At 40.6% G+C, this 21,483-nt stretch overlaps 1 protein-coding gene across 3 annotated transcripts in view; it reads right to left on the bottom strand.

The window, feature by feature from the left end:
- The window catches only part of prex1 (phosphatidylinositol-3,4,5-trisphosphate-dependent Rac exchange factor 1), a 78,497-nt gene that overhangs the window by 30,285 nt on the left and 26,729 nt on the right, over nucleotides 1-21,483 (bottom strand). For all 3 annotated transcript variants that reach the window (XM_084917384.1, XM_084917382.1, XM_084917383.1), the window contains exons 6-15: nucleotides 21,290-21,451; nucleotides 18,147-18,280; nucleotides 17,728-17,843; nucleotides 15,969-16,118; nucleotides 11,923-12,070; nucleotides 7,132-7,232; nucleotides 5,355-5,458; nucleotides 4,295-4,344; nucleotides 2,331-2,406; nucleotides 1,543-1,615 (exon numbers count right to left, since the gene is read on the bottom strand). In XM_084917384.1, the coding sequence (XP_084773510.1) occupies nucleotides 1,543-1,615; nucleotides 2,331-2,406; nucleotides 4,295-4,344; nucleotides 5,355-5,458; nucleotides 7,132-7,232; nucleotides 11,923-12,070; nucleotides 15,969-16,118; nucleotides 17,728-17,843; nucleotides 18,147-18,280; nucleotides 21,290-21,451 (1,114 nt within the window). The remainder of the gene's footprint in view (nucleotides 1-1,542; nucleotides 1,616-2,330; nucleotides 2,407-4,294; nucleotides 4,345-5,354; nucleotides 5,459-7,131; nucleotides 7,233-11,922; nucleotides 12,071-15,968; nucleotides 16,119-17,727; nucleotides 17,844-18,146; nucleotides 18,281-21,289; nucleotides 21,452-21,483) is intronic.

Below are 21,483 nucleotides of genomic sequence, written 5' to 3'. Positions count from 1 at the left end.
AACGATTTTTAAAAACTGATTTTTGTGAATCTACAATGCACTGATGCAGGAATTTGGGAAAACATGTCATGATACATGATAAAGCACTTTCAGCACAGTATTCTTTTGCTTTATCTGGGTACAGCCGCACCTTTAAATGCAAAGCGTTGATATAAAGTGCAAAGCGCCAAAATGGATTTCCACAAGACAATTTGCTCTAGAGGCGATAAAGATAAATGATCAAACAATATTTTTCATGGCTTCAGTATTGATTTATGGATCTGTACTTGCTGCAGATTGAGTTGTGGTGAGAGGGAAACGTGTGGTCATGTAAATTATTATCGGCCTCTGTAAGTTACAATACTTGCAGGTGTCCATGACGGTGAGCTTAAAGACAAATAAAATTATATTAACTTTGCTACCCATTATCATCCCACGGATGAAGTGTTTTACAACCTCGTAACTCTGTTTGACGGTAAGTCAAACAGAGTTACTGAAGAATGAAGTTAATGAAGTTAATGAAGTTAATGAAGAAGGTGAGGATAGTGTAAAAGAATGGAGAGAGACAAAAAGAAGAGGAGTTCAAAAGGAAACGGGGTCAAGAGCAGCAGATGTGCTGACTAAGAACTAAAGCGAGTGACTTGTGAAGCGCGGTGGGCAGACAGGCTGAGAAGAGAGAGTTCCTCACCCCGAAGAAGGGCAGAGTAAAAGGAGAACAGGTGACAACTTCAAACAGATGGTAGTGAAAGCTGGTGCAAGCTAAGCAAGCAAAAAAACAAAAGTCACTCTATAGTCACTTTTTACAGATGGCAGATGCAGGACTGAAAAAAGTAATTTTATTTATGCACATTATAATGTACATATACTGCACATGAGACTCCAGAGATGTTGTTAAACTGTCTTAAAGAGACTTTGATAAGGATTCAAAACTTTAACATTTAAATTAATCTGCAGGTCTCCCCGATTAGAGTGCGTCCAAGTATTATAATCTTGCATACTTCTCTATATCCTTCAGGAAACCAGGAAGTGCTGTTAACTTGTCACTTCTTCGGCCTTTCCACACTACTTCTTTTAAGTGCTTCCCACTTTACCCAAAATACATGTGTCCGCTGACGACAGATTCAATTTTATGCATTAAACAGCGTTCACGGTTCAGTGGAGTGACCCAGACAGCCATGTAGCAAAGCCAAACAACTCTGGTTAGGCTACACTCCTAAAACTGTTTATGTTCAACATGCTGGGCTGGGACCATAGCAGTTCCAACTACAATGTGGTGAGTGAGGTTTTAAAAATTTAGACTGGGTATACAAGTTTAGGATGCCCCCTTTTTTAAGCCTATGATGGCATGCAAGAGAGAGTGGCCAATACAACATTTTTGTGGGGTTGAGAGAAGGGGAAAGATGATGTAATCGAAAAGCACAGAAAGACCGGGGAGAGAATAAGAACTGAAGAGAAAGTGCCACAAACACAACACTATTCAAATTTAAGCCAAAGCTGTGGGGAATCAAAACAATATGAATGATTAGAATCTGTCAAAAGTGCTTGAGAGTGAGTTTAACTGACCATGGTGCATGAAGCCACTGTTACAGAGCCCCACTCCCAGCGTCACGGCATCCTCTCGGTTCGAGCAGTCTCCCTGGGAAACCAAGTCAATGACGCACACAGGGTCATTCACAATGCCTGTTTACACCTGCTCATATGCAGCATGCTGCTTCACTTTGTGACATTAAAAACTGTACAATTTAATCAGCACAGATTAATATCTATGTGTCTAAGAACAAGTGAGAGGGAGAGATTAGGACACTACTGGGTTACTTGTCCCTCAGTTTCAGTAAAGACAGTAGAAAATGTTAAAACTGCATTCAAACCGTACCTATAATAAAAGGCAACTTTTTCAAAATTATAATGATAACTCTAAATTTCTGAATTCTAATGTTTCATTAAAAAGTGCTTTTAGCTAGAAAACACATGCTACATCATCCTGAAGGTCTGGACTGAGACAAGGGTGCACATTTACATTTTGGAGGAAACTCAGGATGGTAGCATTGACAGTACATGTTTATGTGACAGTCACAAAAGTCTAAAAAGTGAAAATCCACCTTTTACCCAAATGCAACCCTAAAATTAATACATTTTTGAGCCACTAGTTTCGTTTCACTGTTCAATTTCAATGCATTATGGTTGTTTTACACAACAACCACAATGCATTGTGGTTGTTTTACACAACAACCACAATGCACTGCAGCAATTCATTCATTTACAGTAATAAGAGACATCATTACTGAATGCACCCTTGGTGGCTTCTGTGGATTCACGTGAGCGTGCATCGGTGTAATATTTTCTTATTTTACCTGTGAGAGTAGCCAGTCCACCAGTTTGCTAGCAGGCACTACTGATTTAAAGGTTTTCAGATGGTGGTCTCTGTCCCTATAAGGAGCAACAAAAGATTGAATTAGATCAGCTTTATTGTTCAGTGCAAACTTTAATAAAAAAACAAAAAGAAACAGAGTTACAAGTGTAGCAAAACCTCTTTGTGGTTAGCTGCTTTAACACCTAGCTGTGCATGCTATCTCATTGATGTTTGGTGTTACTATTCAGATGCATCGCTTAGCTTATGCTGAACTCAGCTAGTGGTCAGTTATGCTGAAGTCATCCACATGAGATCCGGTCATTAACTTGGGAATTCATCTTTTGTCCTTCCTTTTTTTGACGTCAAGCTGATCAGTCCCTGGTTTCACAGTACAGACCGTGAGATAAGCACCGTGCACTTGCTGTCCCTTTAACTTCTCACTCTGTAAGCTTACGATTTGAGAACAACCACAGCTCGCTCAGCCACAATGCACCAGCCTGCTCGACATGTAAAACGTAAAACAGGAAATGCTACAGAGGATGTGTTTTTCGACGTGCAATTTCTTGGTTGTGCGAGTTGTATCACAGAAATAGACTGTGATACATATGCCACTAACAGCCATACTCAGTATACTATATTCAGAATAAACAAGCGTCGTATATATTAAATGATGATGTGGGCACAAATGACACTGCTGACAACGCAGTGAAACAACCGTGAAAGTGGATAACTTCCCAGTATCGTTTTATGATCAGCGACTTTCTGTTTTAACAACATAATATACCCATGACATCATCGATGTTAATTCTATTAGTTTTATGTGCATTTTATCATGTAGTTACTTTTTTCCAAGGCATTCCATCATTAGGAAATCATTGGAGGCTCTGTCACCAGACAAAGTTTAATAAAACAGTGGCACGGTTTTATGATTATTTATTATTCATAAATGCAACACATCCATCACTCAGACATTTTAATTAATGGTGTCTGCTTACAATTAAAAACAAATAAATAAATAAAAAAAATAAAAAGCAAGGCCATCTTACATAATAAGTGCCTGGCAGGCAGAAGGATTGCCTTTGTATGTTAATAGGATTTGTCCCCAGACCAAAGGCTCTTTGTTTGCACCAATGGCAACTCCGGCCACTTCAATCAGCGGGTGAGTGATGGAGGGAAAGATAGAGAGATGAGCAGGGAATAGTATGAAAGGAGGGACAGGAGCAGAGAGAGAATGTGTGTACAGTGTGTGTCCTTGAGGGCTTATCACACAGGAACATTGTGAGTTTCCCATGGTTCCTGTTTCTGTTTAAATTTAGATTTTTGTAAAGTGAGATAACTCTATGCCACCTTATGGGATTATTTTAGGATTAGTATGTAATTAGTAGGTAAACCATAATTTAAACGACCCTAGTTTAGCTACATATGTACATTAACATATAGTGAGGCTAACAAAGTGTGTGTTTATGTGTATGTATATACTACACTGTAGTAAATTAGTTTTCTAAGTAGGTGCACTCAGCAGTAAAGTGACTGTGTGAGCATTTGTGTATGAAATAGAGAGTTCACCATCATTTGAATATATAAGTCTAATTATTCACTAATATATATCCAGGTAACGCTCAATACTGTAAAGATAAAGAGACAAATGCTCACAGTAAGTGGCTCTCCTTAATCCTCTAAGAGCATGCTTATATAAGCCTCCAGCCATGAAAAACTGAATCCTGAAAGCATAAACCTACAGCAGCTCACGGCTGGCTCGGACTCCAGTTTGGAAGGGAAAAGGGTTTGAGGGTTGTCATTCCTGGCAGGGATACCATTTGTTCAGTCATCACAGAAAGGGTGACTCGGGGCGAATGTGAACCCTTCATGAATATGCATGTTTGCACCTGGAGAGCAGGGATGTTAAGAGCGGAGAATAAAGAATGAAGAAGGAGAAAGAAAAGAGGGAGAAGGGCAGGTACTTACTTGATGATAGGTGTGTGGAGGCTGTGAAGCCGGCAGTAAAGCCTGACGCCCTGTAACGATAGAAAAATGGAGCTGCTGACTCATAGATCATACACACCTTGGGTAAACAGGTATGAACATGGCTTCAGAACAACTGAAAAGAGCTACCCTAAGGCTATGAATTAAGGACAACAATTTTTTTGTTTTTTTCTATCAAACCCTGACAACAGTCAGGTCTGAGAACAAATGGAGACCAAAAAAAGGTTCATCGTTTTTGTCAAGTTGAGCTTCTGCCTCACTCGTCTATGGGAGATGTGAGATTGTATCTGGAGCGTATCTAAAACTGTAAAATGTCCAAATTATATTGTATAAAGTTTGTCAAAGGTGGACAGTTTTGGAGGAACAATATATTTTTTAATGGAACAACAGCCAACTGCATCATACGGCAGGATCCATCCACATGTGATGAGAGGATCGAGCTGTAATGATAGTAGATGAAAGCGGCAGAAAGAAAATAAAAGCTGATTTTTTTCTCAATTTCTGGAAGAAGATAGTGGGTCTGAATTGTATTTTTTAAGCTTTAGCATGACAGTGCAAGAATCATTTAGAGTTTTTATCAATCCGTCCATCCGTCTTCTTTTGCTTATCCAGTTCAGGGTCACAAGAAGCAAGGAACGCCCTGAACAGGTCGCCTGTGTGTCACAGGGGTGACACACAGAGACATACAACCATTCTTGCTCACATTCAGACCTACTGCCAATTCAGGACGACCAATTAACCTAACCCTTGCATGTTTTGGGACTGTGGGAAGAAGCTGAAATAGAGAAGGAGAACCCATGAAAACATGCAAAAGCATGTGAGGAAAGAAATGTTAGCTGACTTTTGCTGTGCTGTTGGGTATGAAAGTGAAGAAATCTGCAGAGGCAGACCCTTTAAACAAGCCAATGAATTCTTATTTTACCTCAAAGTTAATATAAAGCCATTGCAAACATTTACAGCTCATTCGTTACAACTGCTGTTATCCTGTTGCTCTTTGTTCTGTCGCACCAATGAAAAGATCCAGAAGCAGAACTCTCGTTACCTTCGACATGATGTCCTCCATCTCACTGCGGGCCTTGTAGGTTCCATCGTCATAACGAAAACGGTACATCACCTGCTCATTCTTGAACTGGTGTTTGTCTGACACTAAAACAAGAGCAAAGGAAGGAACCGTCACCTCAGCTCTGCTCCAGGCTGAATATCAGATGATTTAGAGTTTGTAACATAGATGTTTTTTGTGAAATGTGGAACATCAAAGCCAAAGAAAACTCTCTGCTTTACATATTCCCTTTGCGAATATCTACTCTTCAAAAATGGACTTAAGGTTATGGACATATATGCTACTGATTTTCAACTGTAACTGGATGACATATCTAATACAATGCCAGTGCTTAATATTGCTGTATTCACACATAATAGGCTGAAGAGGTTTGCCAGTTATGATGAGCTAGTGATGCACTGCGGCAACAAATTTACTGCAACACTGCTTTTTGACATTGGAATAGAGACCTTTAAGATTTTAATGTTGATGTGCCACTTTTTGATGCATCTGTTGATAGTATTGCTATAATTACAGAAAAAAGGTAAGAGGCAAGAACTATATTTCCTGGGGGCATTGGGTGGAGTGATATAAATGACGTTAACAGCAGACAAATACCAATCCCAAAAAAACATCCCAGCTTGCACTAATAAAAAAAGTTCCAGAATGACTTATTTAGAATGAATCCAATACGGAAAATGGAAAAATGACTGACACACACAGAAACAGACGATAGTCACAAAGCTAACCGTGAAATCTGCCAATGAGAGGCAGTTTGGTTCCACCACAACAAGCTGGCATTGAATCAAACAAGCTGCTGGTTTTCTCAGTCTAGACTTAAAATACCCTCATAAAACCAAAGGAATGCACCACCAAATCAGTCATTGTAAAGTGTTGTGGGATTCAAAGTACATAAAATGATGGCTGAATTATTGTGGAGGGAAAAAGAAGATCTCAAAATTGCTCAAATTCAGGTGTAAACTTGAGGATGGAAGTGCCTCAAACCAACCATGTACATCTAATTGGATAAGAACTGTAAAATACATGGATTTACTTTTACTCCTGTGGGTCTCCCAATCTGTTACATTACCTCTCTCTCTGATTTCTTTTCACTGGATAACTGTGACACCTACATTTTGTCTGCAGGGCTCAAACCTCTTCAATTTACCCACAAAGCCTCACAGCTGTTCCACAGAGCCCAGCATGTCATCATTGTGTCTCTCTATGGTTTTATGGTAAATGTGAGGGAGGATTTCTTGGGATTTTTCACAGGTATTAAAGAATATGAACACAAGGTCTCAGCAGATTTCTCCTGAGAGTGTGGCATGTAGAAATACTGACAGTGGCCTGCACTTACGTACAAGAGCCCTGTCAGCAACAGCAGCAGTTGTGTTCATACACACTCTCTATAATAGTGTCTGTCCAAGTGAGTGTGAGAATTTTGTTTCATTTCTAAATGTATAATTCATGTAAGTAAACCTATGAGTGTCCCTCGGGCAAGAAACAATACCAGACAATAATTTCAGATCGTTGTGGGACAACCATAAAACACAGAGGATTTGTGAGTTATATGAATGAGTCAACCAATTACAGAAAGAGAGTGAGAATCAGAGAAAAGGAGCCATTAGAAACAGGCCTGAAGACAGAGAAGGACCAAACAGGGGAAAAAATGACGAGGAGAGCTACAGAGCTCTAAAATGCAAACGTTATAGAGGATTAGAAGATGACAGAGGAGTAAAGAGTGGGGAGTTGGAGAAATAACTACATTAATTCGTCTCACCATGATGGATGATGCCATTTTCAAGTAAGGCTTGTCCCAGGTTGACTCCTTCTTCAGGTTTACTGATCTCTCCGCTCTCTATGAGCCATGACACGAATTCACTGAGGACACAAGACAAAAATGGAGAGATATCTATGACTGCTCTTCATAGCTAAAGTACTTAAACAACCATGTCAGTTAAGAAACTCTGAAAAGCATTGGCTGATTTGGTCATAATGGTGCCAAAACTTTTAAATATTTAACTTAAAAGGCAGATTTCATTACAGTTCGGTCTGCAGTGAAAAGTGGCATTTTTGGTTTGATAAAATTTATTTTGAATGTGAATGTATGGAGCGCTATTGAATGACTACACAGATCAATACTGAGTTAATGCAACAACCTGAAGTTTAGTTACTGACATCATTAGTCATGTCAAATCCTACAAAGAGGTTAGGTCGTGTCTGAGGAAGTGATTTTTCAAACTAATATTGCGTCTGTATGTAAGCAAGCACTGCCTTATATTGCAGATTGTGGCTCTAACTGCTAAATGTGGCTAATGTACATGCTAATCATTGCTAGTTAGCAGAGCTAATACAGCATTCTACCTTTAAATAATTTTTAAACCCTATTTAACTGCAAGAAAAGCAGTTTATAATGTTTGTTTTTCTGCACTCTATTCCACTGATATAAGTATTGTTGTTAGGCCATGTGTCTTATACCAGAGCCATCTTTTTTTCTAGTATGCTCACACCATACAGCTAGCGAAATATATCCTAGCTACAGAACAGCTTCACTGTCATATGGCACTCTTATGCAATCTAGTATGTTCATACTATGGTAAGGCTTTTTAAGGATAAAATGTATTGCAGTTTGTTTTGGGGTTTTTTTGTTGGTTTTTGTTTGGGGGGGGGTCCTTTAAACTAGAGCAAAGTTATAAATGGCACAAATTCCACAAAAATGAATAGTTTATCCTTTCCTCCAGATATCCCTCACAGCTGCACAAGCATTAACCATTCAAATGTAAGCACTTCTAAGCTCTGCTCACTTGTCTTCACACCCAGTGTGCGCAGAACAAATGTTTGAAGGAGAAAATTACGTTCTCCCCTTCTTTGCCTTTCATGCTGCTGAGTGAAATCGCTTGCCCAGATAATGACGAACCGTGAACTGGAGAGAGCTGGTGCATGTTTGTGTGCGTGCATGTTCATTCATTCTGGGATTGAGCACGCCAGCATGGTAATAATTCTGAAAGCTGTATGTGAGAAATCTGTCCCTATGTGTGGATTTGCTTCCAGGCAGTCATGCAATAGATTTATTAGCCTAGTGTATGAGAAGAATGTGTAAATGTCAAGCGCATAATGTGTGCATGTGTATGTATGAAGTCAACACATAACCATATGCTCACATTGTATGCATGATTATATAGAAATCTTTGAAGAGAAAAGAGCATCCCAAGTGAGTGCTCTAACATGTAGAGCTGTATATGTGCATGAGCAAGTCCCGAGTTTCCTTTTCTCCCTCAAACTGAGAATAAAACATGATTTCATGATTGTAATATTTGTGAGTGTGTGTTCATTGTCTCCATTTATGTTCTTTGGCTGTTAAGTGACAATGACAGGGGACTCAAGTGAATGGGACACTAGGTATGGGTATGTGGGTGTTATGTAAGAGTCAGGTTAATTTTGGGACACAGAGCTGTTATGGGAATGAACACAATGAGCAGAAATGCAAAAGAGAGAGCCTCATTGGGTTAGATGAAAGACAGTAATGGAGTTGTGGGAATATCAACAGATGATTTGTTGAGCAGAAACCATTTATCTGAGTTATTAGTTAGCAACAGATATAAAAGTGAGCCCCTCTCTGCGCTCAAACTCCATGTAGAGAATATGTACTTTATACTAATATAAAGATATACAGAGTAATACAGTAAAATTTAAGAAACCAACAGATTTTACTTCTAAATGCACACTAACAACACCTCATCAAGATTTTAAAAAATGTCATTTTCCAAACTTTTGTGTTTTGTTTTGTTTGAGACTTTTTTCCTGAAAACATCATTCATAATCTATTCCATTTGCATGACACTGTGGGTCAGAACCTTTGACCTTTTACTTGAGTTTAAAATTTTGTGGCTTTTATGACGCCACATGCTTAATTAAATCTTGCCTAGAGTTAACATGCATTGTAAAAATGACACGCGGGTTAGTTTTACACCCAACAGAAGCAGAGGCAAAGAACCATAAAAGCCTGTAAATTCTATGAGACATAAATAGAAAGACATAAAAAGGCAGCTGGATTTTCTGTGTTTTTGTGCATTGCAGTAGTACAGAGTGTATAATATAAAGTATACTGCACCAGCGCCTGAAAATATATTTTACCACATAAATGTCCATTACAGATGTAGTGTTTTACACCTTAAAAATGTATTGTTATGGAGCTACTATTAGCAAATCTTCTATCAATAAATATTGTTTCAAAATCATATAGTTATGATTACAAATATACATTGGACAACCTTGTTAAGCCCGTTTGGCCGCATCTCTTTAAACTTAAATTTGGGTGTTTTCAGTTTCATCCACAGATGCGTTTAATCAAGCACCTACTGATGCAGTCTGTCTTCACCAACACTTGTTTTTTTTAAAGAGTCGTTTTAAAAAGCTCACTGAATCTGAGCGTGGTCTGATTTGAGTGCCTACAACTTCCAAACATGCAAAAAGAAGTCTTATTGAATAAAAGTCTCCTCTTGTTTACTTAATCTATGAACTCAGTAAATAGTTTCCTAATAAGTATATGATCTCAACTGCTAATTTCAGATCTGATCATTATGCCCATCCATTCATTACCTTCCACTTCATTTTCATCATTTCATCATCATTTTCAGAGTGACAGAGGAGCAGGGCCAATACCAGCTACGATAGGGGGAGAAGTAGGGTACACCTGGACAGTTCAGCAGTGTGTCGCAGGGCTAACAAAAAGAGACAGACGACCATTCACACCTATGGGCAATTAGAATTGCCAATTAACCTAACCCCACTAACTGCATGTCTTTGGACTGTGTGAAGAATCCACAGTACCCGGACAGAACCCATATAAACACGGGGAGACCATGCAAACCACATAGAAAGGCTCTAGCCAGATGGTGGATTCAAACCCAGGACCTTCTTGCTGTGAAGCAATGTGTCCATGTGTCGTCCATTAGGACTGAAAATTACGGTTTCATCAGAGTCAATAAGGCAGTATATAAGACATGTCTTCCACATAATTTAGTAAATTGTTTTGCTGGTTTCAAAACAGCACAATGGCTAAAACTTTACATATAGCCAGTGGTGCCATCCCAACCCCCCTTTAACCATGCCCTTGCACAAAGACTAGTGGAGCAGAAGCAGATTGGAATGGAGCTGAACACTTGAGGTGCTCTTCCTAGCCAGAGGTCTTATAATGGAAAGATGGGCACAACCAAAATTAAGCTAGTAAGGGGAAAAAAAAATGTGTTAACACCGGCAATTTTCCACAACAGTGACTTGATGGAATTAGGCTATCAACACAACAGAGTCCTATCAAACCGGAGTCAGCATCTCCGTTTAATGCAATAAGCACTAAATCTATGACCGTTGCTAATTTCATCAGAAAAATAAATGCAAAGATGATCTGATATCGTCATGTTGGTGTGGTTCCCAGATCATCATGAAAATGTTGTTCCAGGATCAACATTGCAAGTGACCAATCACATTGTTCTGATCTTATTCTTTTGCGCGCCAAGCCATTGTGCATTTATGAAATTCCAATGTTGCAAGGACAATATCAGTTCTGCTTATCGTTTATTAAAGGGTTACGGTTAGGGTTAGGGTCAGGGTCAGGGTCAGGGTCCGTTGATCGGCGGACAGAAGCGGTTTCTCGCAGCTTAAGTACAGTTTTTTGTTTTACGGCGGTTTTTCCCGAAGTCGCAAAAGTATGACATCACAACATTCTGATTGGTCACTTGCAATGTTGATCCTGGAACAACATTTAGTATGATGATCTGGGAACAACAATATCAGATCATGCGGTTGCACTTACTGGCAGGAAATGAACGAGTGATAAAGTGAGGAAAGGGGGAGATGGTAGAATGGTGTGATTCCTCTGTTATCGTCCACTACATTTACTAATGCATAAAAAATACATTTTTAAAAACACTTTTGCGTGAGGTACGCATTTTATAATCTCTGATATACTGAGAGGCCGCTTTGGCAGTGTTGCAGACGTTAATGCTTGCTCCCTGATTTCTCTTTACAAGAGAGGCCATCAGTCTCCATCGTAAGCGTTGCCTAGTTTTTATGTTTTGTTTCCCCGAGATGGTGCCAGAAAGAATTTTAATTGCTGCTCAGGATCTCACAAAAACTGATGTGCATGCAGAGGAAACGAGGGAAGTAGAAGCAAGTCTCTCATTTTCTTCTCACTGCACGGAGACATCAAGGGGACATAAAGTGGAATGGCCTGTTGAAGCAGCTAAAGGCCCTCTGCTAATGAAAGTCTCTGTGTCAGTGTGTGCTCAATGATATGGCGTGGGGGGGGGGGGGGGGTAGGCAGCAACGTGGCCCTTTCTATAACCCATGAGAGCAGACTGTGAGGGGGGCTCATTACAGTCAAGGGGATGCAGGGATAAAGCAGTTTAGGCATTTTGCCAGGACTTGGGGAGACTGGATACCAGCGCCTTTGAAAGCCTGCTGATCTTACGTAAGAACAATTTGTAAAGACCCTCATGTGAACAGCGTGGCACTGCAGTCACATTCTTGAAACCTACAGAGACCCCCATACTCAGGAAGCCAAGAAACTCACTTTCCCATGAAGCACTTGGGCACAATGCTGAGCTTCTTTCTCCTGTCCTTAATCAGGTGTCGACTCTTGGTCATCATCATGTGGTAGAGCTTCTCGCCCTTTTCTGCAATCATCACATAGGCATCCCGCTCCATTCCCAGTTTGAGACCTAAAAACAACAAAAAACAAACATGAAGCAAGTTAGAGCTGCGAGGATTCACTGTATTTAATACAAGGACCTTCGACAGAGTAAGACTCTGAAAAAATGTGGGAAGGGAAATCAATGAACAAACAAGATTTCAGCCAAGAAAAATATAGCCGAACCACTACAGGACAGACTTGCACTGCACGGCTATCTACATAAAAGCAAAAAGGCAAAAACACGTCACGGTGCTGCTAGCCTGGACTGCGTGTTTGCAGTCTGTTGTTGTACAGATGGAATGAAGCCATGCCGGCTTGGGTCTGCCACAAACCCAGATGTTAATCTCCCCTAGACGAGCTGTTTTAGAGTAAGTCAAGTTCAAGAGGTCAGCGTGATCTTGATCTCATTCCTGTGTCCGTTTGTTAAACATTATTCCTTTATTATAAAGCGGAATAAAGCATTGTTAGGCCTGCCACTCCAGTCTTCAGTGAGTATACCGTTTGTGCTGCTTAAAGTTGTTCAGGGCTTTGATGAACTTCTGGACTGCAAAGTGAGACTTTTGGACTCAAGCAACTCGACTCTGCTCCAACTGTGACTCCCTAATCTGCTGGACTCTACGGAGAGGCGCATCAGGCTCCCAAACTCAACTGCAAAGTGCTATATTTCAAAAGTGACACACATGGGGCACCACTACAGTTCACTGGGTAAAATGCATTGATCAACATTTTACCTTTTTCCTATATCTTTTGCTATTTTAAAACGTTTTCCAGCAGCTTTTGTACTAAAATATTACCAAGTGTATCAGCAATTAATTTTTTCTGCTAATTCTCTCAAATAATTCGTTTTATTACCTCAGCCAAGAGGGTTATGTTTGCGTTGTGTCATTCATCAAAATCAATTCAGATCAAACTTTGTAAGGGTGTAGAGCGGGATCATGTTTACAATCCGTTCAAATTTAGCTTACACCCATCAAGGTCTTCAAGGTCAACTTAATGATTTATTGGTCGAATATTGCCTTTTAAAAGTCTTATAACTTAAAAACTATGATTCTCACATGTGTCGTGTGTATTATCAACATATAGAAAGTACCATATAGATGTTTAAAATATGTGTCACATTTGAGACCTCACCTCTTCTTCAAGGTCAATAGTTTGATCTGCTAATGTGCTAGTAATGCTATATAGATATAAAACTATGCATTTTCTGACTGCAATTATTTGCATTGACAACCCATAGTCATATAGGGAGTGATTCTTTTTTTCGTGTTACTTTTTACTTGTTTTCAAGGTCTAATGAGGTCACACTTTCATAAAATGTCCTTTCTTTATAACTGTGCTTAAAATATCACTAACTTTGTTTATACTGGCAACATTTAGGAAATGATACTGGTATGTGGGGATTCAAAATATCGTGTCACATTTGACCTCTGACCTCACTTTTGTTTTTCCCTTTTTTTTTATGCCTTGTGCCCAAGTATTCTTTATATTTATATATTATATACTTTATAGATGTCTGTGGTGTTCGGGATAAACTATGCAATGATGCTGAAAACCTATACCATTTAAAATGCATTATTCAAGTCAAACCATCTAAAAAGGCAGGAACTTGAGTGATGGTGTAGGATTGTGACCCACTGAAAAGAGGGGAGGTGGGGCGAACAATGCGAAAAGTTGCACGGCTTATTCTAGAATCCAATTTTCTCCTTTGATTTTTCGGAGATCTCCACTGGCTGTGATGGAGGTGGGGTTATATTACATTTGGCAGCAGCTGGAGTAGACTTAAACAATGAGCGTCATTGAACAACAGACGGGACCTGTCCAGCGGAGATGCCCCCCCCCCCAGCTTCTGCTCCAGCTGTCAGAGCTTGTCTTGTACTACTCCTCATCTTCCCATGCTCACTGGCACGAGATAAAACCCTATCACGGTATCCGACGTCCGTTTTCTCTTAAACTTCCACAAAAACACTGATACGAGAACACCGCTTCCAGCTGGCAGTTGTTGAACAAAGAAAGTCCTTTTGGGGGATTGGGGGGCTTTAAAGGGAGACATATGTCTAACACGGTAAAGGACTGGAGCAAAAAAGGAGAAAAAAAAGCTACAACAAGTAAGCCATGTCAAGAAAACTAATAATGCATGCAGGGAGAGATGTGAAAAGGATCGCTGCCAGGATTTATTACAGTAAAACATGCTGCTGTCTAGACGGGTAAAGAGCTTGGAAGAAAGGTAAGCACAGTGAAAGCAGAGTGTACGGCAGTGAGGGTAACAGAAGGGGAGAGAGTAGGGAAAATTGGGAACTGTGACTGATCTGGCATCTGTTAGCCTCAGGTCGATTTCCGCTGGGTTGAAACTCAACACCACAGGCTGCAGCACACTCCTTCATACTCGTTCCTTTTCTGAAACCCTTTCATCACAGAATTAGATGCCGATAACGTCAAACTCAGCTCCAAATCCTCCAATGGGGTCCGATATTGCAGATGTAATTTTAAAAAACGACTAAGGTTAAATCAAGTAATTGTCCTCCCTTAAACAGCAGACACAGCTAAATCTTCATTCATTTGGATTCAGCCAAATCGTGTTCCGACTGCTTTTGGGTTTTAGCCATCAACGTTATCAGGTGGCCTGTTTTGTGCCCCAGCAAAACCAGTCAAAGTCTTTTACACCGTCTAATTCGGCGAACATAACAAAGACAGATGGCTGGTGCTGAACAGGTGGGGACACATTTGGAGGCAAAAGAGTCAGAAGTTGAAAGGAAACAAGATGATCGCTTTTCATTGCTAATTACAAAATGAGTGGAAGTGGTGCTGGGGTTTCTATTTTCTATTAATGAATGAACACTAAGTGCATTTGACTCTCTGCACATTAATGCAAATATGTGCCACGATCACTTCCTCGTGACACTTCAAGAGGTGCCAAAAATGCATATCAAAAGTTTTACTACAGTAAAAATAGATGCAGATTCATTAAAACACACTTGTTTCACAGAACTGTTTCACTTTCTTTGAAAAGTGAAAGCTTTTCTATTTTAAGCATTTGACCAGGATGCCTTTTTTATCCTCTTTGTCAATGAAGATGTTTTTGTTGACAGTAAATGCTCTGATTTGCCAAATGTGCCACTGTCACTAATTTCTCTTTCTTCCTCTCGCAGCTTCTACCACAAGGGTCAACCAGGTAACCTCCCAAATGTCATGTCACCTAAGCCTCTGTTTTACAAACAAAGGCAGGCAGCTCATTCAAGGTGGGACATGGCTGCAGGATGTGAACATCGTATCCAGGTCAGAAGCACATCCACAGTCATTAGTGGGTGCCAGCTGAGGTGCTTTGATAGTTTGGGTATATAGCGTGACGCCGACATGTAGGGCAGCTTACCAGCCAGCAGCAGAAGCTGCCAAACAGGATGGTTACAGCTAAAAATCAGGAAAAGCAAAAGCCAAAACAAGCTCCCACACAGAGACTTCAAAGTATCGGGCATGCTATTGAACTGACAAACGATTCCTAGAACATTCAGAAAAACCACGTGTCTAACAAAAGTGATAACTGCATTCCACTAAAAACAGCCATGGTACTGGACAAGCTGAATCTTTGATCCCGCATACCGGAATGTATTAAGTAACATTAACTCCACCTGTGTTTTTCCAATTCACATCTATTCTTGGAAAGAAAGTAAAGAATGCGGCATGAAAGATAACGATTAAAAGAAAAACGGAACCTTGCAGATCAAGAAAAGCAAGACTTTCAGCTTGTCACTGAGAGCAGCAGGCAATACATACAAACACAGTGAAACACGCCAACAAAGGGAAAACAGAGTCGCTCTCATACGCAGACTTTCTTGCAAAAGCACGATTACAAAATAAAAGGATTCTGGTTTGTCGCCATCTGCCCCACAAACTACACAGTAGAAATGGCCTTTTAGAAAAATGCCACTTACTCTCTCTTTGCTCCCGTTCCCTCAAGATGGCATCCAGCCACTTCTGCTTGTCCTCGGCGTTTTTGGCCATGCAGACAAACCACTTGTTTTTTGCTGTGTTGTGGATCTTCCAGCCATTGGTCACTGTGTAGTTGTTGCTGTGATAGTCCGCTGGGAAGCAAAAAGATGGAAGACTGTTAGGCTAAGGTGACCTTGCAGTTTTCTTTAAGGCTCAAAAACAATTCAAATGTTTACCTGTAACAGGAACCTCAAAGGTAAGTAAAGAAAGTAGTTACTGCAATCAAGTCACATGTGTAAAGTTAGCATTAAAGCTATCTTTACAGAGGATTTACAACCTCACGGGATGATTTACAAGCCAATTAAGAAGACACAGGATGCACACTAAGAGTAGTGAAAGGACCGTTTTTTTCACCGACTCGACAAAAATCGCTCCTCGTACCCCTTTCTAATTTTATCATCCATTTAGCTGCAGGTGAACAGCTACTGAATAATGAATGGCCGCTGGTAATGGAGTGCATTAGCTTCGCGCTCAAAGGTCATAAAAATAGATCAGATACTACAGATCACAGGGAGCAGAGCCTGCTGTTCCATGGGAGTTCGGGTGTTGAAACACACTCCCATACTGTGCCGAGACCCTTTTCAGCCACTCAGATGGAAAAGAGGGATTCTAGGAAAAATGATTTAAGTATATGCAGTAGACCTCATGGGACAGCTACAGATTGCAAATGAAGCGTTTCTTTTATCTCTTAATTTTTTGCAAATGTGAAGACTTTTGCCCTAATTTTACAACAAATTACCTAAATGAATCAAATTTAAGTCAACTTTATATAACTGTGTGGCTAAAGGTTTCAGGTCACTTGATGCTGGTTATTTCCACTCCATCAAAGCTGTCAGCATTAGATAATCAGATAATCTGTGTTCTGAGACTTCACACATGTATGCATTTCCAATGAGGTAGCCCTAAGTTCTACGAATAAGGCCTGTTTTTCTTTGTGGTTTCCCTCTCAGCTATCTAAATGTGACAGCTAACATGCAGAAAAAGGTCATGTGAGCTTGCAAAATAAATTGCCAGCATAGAAGAGAGAGACGGAAAAAAAAGAGGAAACGTGAGCGGAAGGACCGAGCATTTCTTCATCAGGGGACAGCGAGTACCAACCCAGCATGGTGCCTCGCAACTAAACCACAAGAGCAAAGCACAGGGGTGACCGTATCACTCCAAGACTGCAGATGAGTCGCGCATCTCTGGTATGATATCTCACCCTGAATGAGAGCACAATAATTTTATCACCTAGCTCAGGATTGGTTTTTTGCACTTGAGATTTTTATCGACACCTAAACCTAATCCTGCGTTGTTGACATCAAAAAGGTGGTATATGAGTTTGTGAGCTACATCCTGTTTGAAACTAGGCGCACACATATGATACTCCACCCTAACTGTCAACAAAGTACCTGATTCATTTCCAATCGAGTTTTTAAAAGGCACGGCTTTATGAACAAAGACCTGAAATCAAAAGCGAGCAGTGTATGCAAATAGCACCTCTACCGTTGTTGCACATTGAAATTTTCTACACTGGCTTGATTATTTACAACAAAAGAAAAGAAAAAGGGAACAGATAGAGAGACTGAGTTGCCTCATAAATAACAAGAACCTCGTGAGAAATGGTTCAATAAATACTCTGGAAGACTTAAATGATTAGACTTAAATGATTGACAGTATATAGACGGTCTCGCAAGGTGATGCTGCTGGGCAAACACAAACCTGTTCCATCCTCCACATTTTCCACCTCCATCACCTCTGTGTTAATTCGGCCCCTGAAAACATAGAGAGGCCCGTTGATAGATTTGGTCCTCTTGGTGGACTTCTTTCCAGAAACCCTGGGAAAAGGGACAAACACCGTGGTTACAGTCGGCAGGGAAAACATCTGCTAATGCCAGTGCCGTGTGTCTGGAGGACATTCATATTCATAAAGTTGCAGCTATTGGAGCCAGCAGACACACGTAGGTGTTTTTGTTTTGCTTGCATGCTAAAGATGCGTCTACATTAGCAAGAATGTGGGCATTTGTTCTAATTTTCCACGTCTGGCTTCCTTACGCTGGTCTGCTAATAAAAATAAAAAAGGTCTGAATGTTTTCTTGTTCTCACTCCTCTTGGCCCACGGCTTTGAAGGCCTCCCTTACCTGGACTTCCTTTTGCAGTAAACCAAAAGGTTATCGAACAGGAAGAAGACACGTTCCTGGATGTTGCCTGCTGAAATTTTCAGAAGATTTCCATGAAGTAGGAGCTCTGTGCAGATATCTGTCAAGTTGGTTCCCTGAAGAAGAAAGAAGAAGAAGAAAGAAGAAGAAGAAGAAGGAAGAAGAAGAAGAAGAAACACAAGATTAAAAGGGAAGATTGGTCATGTGCTTCAGTGGCTGAATATTTTATTAGAGGAGAGCATGGACACTTTTAGTACTCCCAGTACAGCAAAACTGACAGCTGCAAAGAAAACACCTCTGCCTGCATCAAAACTTAAAGAGTTCAAAACCTCATTGAAACAATATAAAATTCAACTTTCACACTCTGACCAGTTTGTTTTCATTCCTTCCTCAATAATAGGAAAGACTGAACACAGCTGCCCCACCCCCCTCCGCTCATCTTCATTTTGACATTTCTGCAGTTCAAAAATATGAAAATATGAACTGTGTGCTGCTCCAAGCTGGGACAATTAGCCTCGCGCTGGTTAGTCACTGAACTTGTGATGGGGGGGAAAAAACAAAACAAATTTTAATAATTTATTCTCCTTTCAGGATGCAAATGTTTGCACACAAACAGCTAAAAATACATCCCTACATATAAAAACACACCTATATAGATATAGGTAGATAATATATGGATAGAAGGGAATTTGTGCAGGGAATCTGGCACAAATCTGTGTACGGCAATCATGCCGAGCGAGGTTTAAAAACCGTTTTTAGCCCAGCCCATCACAATGCACTTAAACAATAAGATGTAATGTGTTACTCTACCGCCAACCACTTTCACAGGATGTGATCAGCTCTTACATAAAAAGCCGTTTCTCGTCAGCTATCAAATGGACCACAGCGCATTAAGACTGAAACGACTGTTTCTCTTAAAACAGTGACACAAACGTTGTGCACTGAACCGACAATCTGTGTGTTAAACAGGCCAATCCCAAAAAGATTTTAGATTACACTTGTGTGTGTGTGTGTGTGTGTGCGTGTTTACGAGGCTGTTGACATTAATCTGGATCTGCTGGATAAAATGCTTTGTGACTGACCGCAGCATGGTGTCTAATTAACATTTTGACAGATTGGCTGAACTTGAGGGCCAGTTGCTAATATTGTCTCGGCCTGTTTATTTTTAGAAAATCATTTTCCTTCTTTTCACATTTTCAGCTAAAAAACAGAATCTATACGTGCACGAGAAACCATGCGCTCGCATGTTCCTGCACAAGACACGAATGACCAAATGTGAAACATTAAATGATTGAACTTAGCCTGGATAACGTTCTATAGAGAAGGCCTGAGGTCACACACAGCTCGCTAACGCTGTCAAAACAAGGCTACCAAGTAATATAATAATAACTCTAAAAGACAACTCATTATTCAGTGTTCAACAGATCATTCCACTCCAAATCATCTGGAACTAAACACACCCATGTGTGGACACCTTACTCCCTTTAGCCTGCAGGATACCCATCACCCTCTGTCACGTCAGCCAACAGATCTGGGCTTTAGTGTCATCTTTGAAGTTTCTAACTCCAGTCTACCAGAGACTTGTGGAAACCCCCACAGTGGGCCACACCAACTCTTAAGCATTCATAATTGATTCTCATGATTACATATCTGTAATAGATGTGCATATCTCCAAAGTTCATAGAGAGAAAAATGATTTTTTTTGAGCTTTTCTTATGACTGGGCTTGGGGGAGGAGATCATGTTTCACGCTCAAGTTAAACTGCACCAGTCTGGGGTTTGCTGGGAATAGGTGCAGAGAAAGGCTGGACCTGTGTTTACGGCCACATGATGCATGACTCAGTATGCAAAGGGTACACATGCGTGCACGTGCGTAGTGAATCCAAGCAGTAATGCGTTGCTACAACCAGCGGCCTCCACCATTAGGGCTGGAGGTGATTAGCCTTTGAGAGTGGCTGGAGAGAGGAAAGAAGAGCGAGACTAATGCTGTTAGGTTGAAGGCTCTACAGGGGGCAAGGTCAGAGTAAAGTGGCTTTCCATGACTCCTTTTTGTGTTTAGAGGAGAAGAAAAAATTTAAATCAGAACAATCTAACACAGGGGACAATTATTATATTTAGGAATTAAACTAGAAATCATTTACATTATCCATTATCCTACATCGATAATGTAAAAAATAGTGAAAATGTTTCTTGCATGTTTCAATAGCAGACTGACTTGTTTAACCAACGGCACAAAACTGAAAGTTGTATCGTTTAAAATATTTTAAACCTTAATGCAAACTACTTCTGTACATTTGAGAGTTCACGAAACTCACTGAATAATTTCTCAGCATCTTCTGCCATCCTGATTGGCTAACTACATCAGCACCACTTCCTGAGGTCTATAAAGGACGTGGGACATTAGAGTGGTTAAAGCTTAACAGTGAAAAACATAACTGATAAGCTGAAAAACCATTTGTTGTTTTTATTTCTATTTTTCCAGAGGCACAGCTATCATATCAGAGTCAAACTGCAACTTCTTTCAGAGGGAATGGCAGGTTTTGGCAAGCAGATAGTGGGATGTCCCAGTGGGGCCCCTTCTCTGGTTCCATCCCTCAGTTTTGTCTTTTCTCTCCTCCAAAAGGTCCTACCACATCACCATCCCAGTACATGTGAGACTGAAGCCCTGCTGCTTAGGTCTCTTCTGATTGGGCAGCAAGCCCTCTGGCATCCCCCTCGGCACCCTGTGTGGGTGGATTGTCCCAGTGGTGCCCGCTAAGACAAGGCCTCTGTTGTGGTGGGTGAGGGAGGCGTGAAAAATTCACTGGACCCTTCACACGGCTCTCAAGCCCTGTCTGTGGCCCCTGTGCTTAAAGCAGTGATTTGGCTGCAGCGGAGTTTAACTGTTAAGATAGATGAGGATAGCAGAGGTTGAGGTCTTTCTCAAACAGGTCGAACTGTTTTTGTTGCGGTTGTTATATCACATGACACTTTTCCCCCCTCGATTGCTGAATCTGTGAGCAAAATCATGTCTGCGTTGCATTTTAGGATGCACTCATCAAGACTTACTCTCTCTCCTACAATTTCTACTCTCTAAAATGTCACAGCACCAAACCTCTTCTCACTGTTGTTCGCTCCTCTCCTTACCTCCCAGCCTTCAATGTGGGACTGCAGCTGTTCCAGGGCCTCCAGTTTCTCCATCTGCCTTTTAGTCTCATTGATGTTGGAGCAGACGGCCTTCATGGCCTGCAGAGCCTCCTCCACCGCCGGATAATCTGCATGCTTCTTGGGAGTCCTCTTTAGCAGCTCCTAAGACGAGGAAGATGGAGGTTTTAAAAATA

The sequence above is a fragment of the Perissodus microlepis genome, chromosome 20 (assembly GCF_051167445.1).
Source record: "Perissodus microlepis isolate ML-2025 ecotype Zambia chromosome 20, ASM5116744v1, whole genome shotgun sequence".
NCBI classification, from domain to species: Eukaryota; Metazoa; Chordata; class Actinopteri; order Cichliformes; family Cichlidae; genus Perissodus; species Perissodus microlepis.
The sequence above is the reverse complement of the archived record's forward strand: the minus strand, read 5'-3'. Positions and strand labels throughout refer to the sequence as shown.